This window comes from Rhipicephalus sanguineus, chromosome 7 (genome assembly GCF_013339695.2).
Source record: "Rhipicephalus sanguineus isolate Rsan-2018 chromosome 7, BIME_Rsan_1.4, whole genome shotgun sequence".
Classification (NCBI taxonomy): Eukaryota; Metazoa; Arthropoda; class Arachnida; order Ixodida; family Ixodidae; genus Rhipicephalus; species Rhipicephalus sanguineus.
In genome coordinates this window covers 154,160,100-154,163,918 of record NC_051182.1, presented here as the reverse complement: position 1 = coordinate 154,163,918, position 3,819 = coordinate 154,160,100, and the positions used below count along the sequence as shown (strand labels likewise).

Genomic DNA, 3,819 nt, shown 5'->3' with positions numbered 1-3,819 from the left:
AGATACAAGTATAAAGTCACATGCTACTGCTTTGTTATGTACACTGTCACTTCCTTTGGTGATATTATAGCACTGGCTTAGTCCCGAATGTCAGCGTTACTAAATTTTTGTTCCACTCTGGAGTTCTGGTCTGCCGCTCTGGTTTCATTAACAAGCAGTCTCGATTACAAGAAATATTCGGATAAAAAGGAAGGCGTTAATTGTAGTTCAATCACATTCCAGTCAGTGGCCACTTTATGAGGCTACAAGAACTGTTTTCTGTGCACACAGTGAATGAGAAATTTTCTTTATTACACCGTAGTTCTTGACGGCAAGCATCCGGTTTTACGGTAATGGAATTACACCCATTGCTGCTGTTGCTGCTGTTGGTGGCCCCAGCTACCGCCCCAGTTGCCGCCCCAGTTACCGCCCCAGTTTCCTGGGTAGCCCCAGCTACCCCAGCTTCCTGGGTAGCCCCAGCCTCCCCAGCTACCTGGGTAGCCCCAGCTTCCGGGGTATCCCCAGCCACCCCAGCTTCCTCCGCCTGGGTAGGCGCCAGAGCCCCAGGATGCACCTCCGCCTACAGAACCTGCAAAGATGTATGGACATAAGACATTAGTGCCGGTTGTTATTCAGGCTCGCGATGCTTTTCCCGGAGGCATATAATGATCTCCGCTTCCCTGTCTCCTTTCTTAAGGGTCTTGGTGTAAGAACTAAGAAATAACCATCAATAAGAGCTTTCGCACTGCTGCGGTGCGAATACATTGGAAAGCATGCTCCAGTGTTAGATCACGATTTTTTTTTCAGGTTTTAAACCATCCTTTCCAATAAACGAGTCAGCCGCAATGCATGGGTGTGCGGCGCATTGGTTTTCCTGCGATTGGGCTAAAGTAACTAAGCTGTTATTGGTATAGCTCTCAATGCTGCGGCTTAAGTTTGTTACTTTGTGTGACGATTTGCAAATATCTCCTCTTTTATAATTACCAAGACATGCGGCATTTCTGCCCACCGAATTGATTGTAGTTCTATGGGAAAGCTCCCGCGGGTAAGAATTTTCTCATTTGAAGTGTTTGTTCTCTGGGTGTATATTTTCAGTGCCCTAAATGTGGACCTTTATTTTGGCATAACAAAACATTATACACTATGCTGACATGGTAAAAACGAACTTCCTGATAGTATTAAATTTTTGTTGCGCTCATAAATAAGGCCTCTGGAATGAATGACGTGTTGCGTAGAAAATGGGACATTTATTTCGTTCTCGCATTTCGTGAATTGGGGAAACTAATTCATACATATGCTGAATATATAGGATCGCATCGAGTGGGCCCAGTTGGTATGACTCCATGTTTAAGCAAGGGAGCACATGCAAAGGGACCTAATAGAAGGCCTGAAATCGCCCTGCCGGGTGTTTCTTCATCTCAGGACCCTTGCGCTTTGCGCACAAGGGTCCTGAGTTTAAGCGTACAGCTGCTGAACGTGCTTCTTCACATTCTTGTGTAAGTTTGCCTTTGTAACTGTACCCTACAGCAGAGGATAAATCACAAAATTCAGCACTCATGACACAGAGCTTCTCAGCTCTTTCAGCAACCTGCATGGAAAGAGCTTTCATCAAAAAGCACACCCCTTTTAGCATTTGCAATTTCCCTAATTTTTTTCACATTATTTGATCTTGTTCTGGTGCATCATAATTCGTATTCACCACTGGCCAGAATCGGCAAGATCAGAAAAGTTTCCTTCTTAACAAATTTTTTTATTCTAATCCAAGCATTTTACGTAAACAATTTAAGTTGATATGAAAGAATGTAAAATGAACTTAACCAAAGTAGTTAAAATTGTATGCGTACTACCCATGCAAACGCAATGTATTCCCAATTATAGCCATAGAACTTTCATGGCAGCAGCGCTAAAAACCCAAAAGGAAAGACACATTAGACATGACGAGCACTGTTCGAGCGTCCATAGTTTCGAGCGCCCCAAAGTTTCCCAAAATTTCGACCATGCACCAAATTGCCCAAACCAAGGTTCTGGTACAGCCATTAGTGTTATTTTGTTTTGCCGCAGTTTTTTCACACGAAAGTGTTTTATGCCGGGGTCCACCAAGTACATCTGTTACGTACTTCAATTAGAGCTCAAAAGCCTCAATTAGAACATGGTTATTTTTAGGCAGTACTCTACTACAGGGCTGTGGCCGGGTAGTACTCCTAAATCATCAAATTTTATTTCCTTTTATTACATGTTCATGAAATTTGTAAACCCTGTGGCAATATACCTACAGATTTTATTAGTGCAACCATAAATAATACTATAAATGAAGGCAAGCCTAATGGAATCATACTAACACATTGCTTTCTATCTCATTTGGGGTGTCACGTTTTTGAGCCTGTAGTATAAAGTGAAATCAAGTAATATCAGTATTATCTCGACTAAAAAACATGGTAATGCGAGCTATCACGAATAATCAAAGAAAAAAACTGTATTCCTAACCTAAGAATATGCTGTCCAGTGTGACAGCCCCTGTTGCTATGGATAGATGGATGGATGGATGGATGGATGGATGGATGGATGGATGGATGGATGGATGGATGGATGGATGGATGGATGGATGGATGGATAGCTGGATGGATGCAGAACTTTATCACGCACATTTTTATAGATAAACTGTAATTGTCACGTTAAGTAAACCACCTTTTCTGTGTTTCAGGTATGCAGAAATAACAACATTGCTAAATATAGTTAAAACACAGCGCATGAAAGTGCGCATGTCAACTGCCGCGCATATAGCGTCAAACAGCTGAAGTCGAACATAAAATGCGCAATACGTTGACCTCTCAATCTATTTCTAAATTGATGATGCGACTGGCTAATTAGACTCACCTGGTCTTCCTGTTGCTCCAGGTCTCTGTACGGTCTGTTGGATGGAGGCCATGGCGCAGGCCACCACTGCGGCGAATGTGCACAATACCAAGAGGCGGGCCATGGCTGCAAGTTCCGACTAGGAGTAGCTGGTGGAGAAATCGAAGACACCGGTGCCTCTTATATACCGAAGTTTCACCACTGTCTACCTATCATTGTGAAGCATAAAACTACGTAAGAATTCTCAAGAGAAAAGGGCTCCTATACACATTGTTCGATTTCTGACGCTATAATCTATTGTGTGCAAAGAAAAATTTTAGTTTAAAAAAAGTTCAGAAGGGAAAAAGAAGGGGAAATTGAGAGATTGTTTACTTTCCGCGGTTCAAAAATGACCTCACTTTTTCGTCATAACAAAAAAAAATGTTCGAGGAAATCGGTAATATCGTATGTTCAACTAAGTAGTATGGTCGTCTCTTTTTCCAGCAACCATGCAGGGGAAGAATACGCTGCAATTGTGTAGATTCTTTAGTGGTATGAAAATATTAACTATGGTTAGTTTTATTGTTGACGAAATTGCTAGCGTTGCCAGTTTATGCCGAAAACTACCGTTTATTTACATAGTACAGTGGCGATAGCAATTTTATGGACACTCGAGGGTCATTTCTGCAGTCTCCGTCATGTTCCGTAAAAAGTTCGTGTGGATAACATCGCCCCGCGAGTCGTGTGTTCTATTAGCACGTGAAAGCTTGCGAATGCTGCAGACGGGCGTGTTCCGAGCAGAAATGAAACGCGCCGGCTGGCCCTATCGGTCGAAGTAGCGTACATACAGTAGTGCCGGTGGTGACGGGGGGAGGCTGCTCTCTTCGGGCAGCACCGGCGAACTTTGAACAAAAGGGCGGGGCCGCGCGCGATATATCGACAGAGATCTGTACATGGCTCATACCTTTTCCGTGTTGTGCTACGAAAAGAGACAGCAGGATAACCGCT

At 43.2% G+C, this 3,819-nt stretch overlaps 1 protein-coding gene across 1 annotated transcript; it reads right to left on the bottom strand.

Moving 5' to 3' along the window:
- Window positions 1-270: 270 nt before the first annotated feature.
- LOC119400308 (major prion protein) lies at window positions 271-3,106 on the bottom strand. Its single transcript, XM_037667337.1, has 2 exons — window positions 2,854-3,106; window positions 271-568 (listed from the first exon to the last, which is right to left on the bottom strand). The coding sequence occupies exons 1-2, from the start codon at window positions 2,954-2,956 to the stop codon at window positions 339-341; spliced, it is 333 nt and encodes a 110-aa protein (XP_037523265.1). The 5' UTR covers window positions 2,957-3,106; the 3' UTR covers window positions 271-338.
- Between the last annotated feature and the right edge of the window lie 713 nt (window positions 3,107-3,819).

Excerpts from the sequence above, each read along its gene's own strand:
- LOC119400308 (XM_037667337.1), bottom strand. The coding sequence starts at position 2,956 with ATGGCCCGCCTCTTGGTATTGTGCACATTCGCCGCAGTGGTGGCCTGC. Across the intron at positions 569-2,853 it reads TGGAGCAACAGGAAGACCAG|GTTCTGTAGGCGGAGGTGCA; the intron begins GTGAGTCTAATT and ends ACATCTTTGCAG.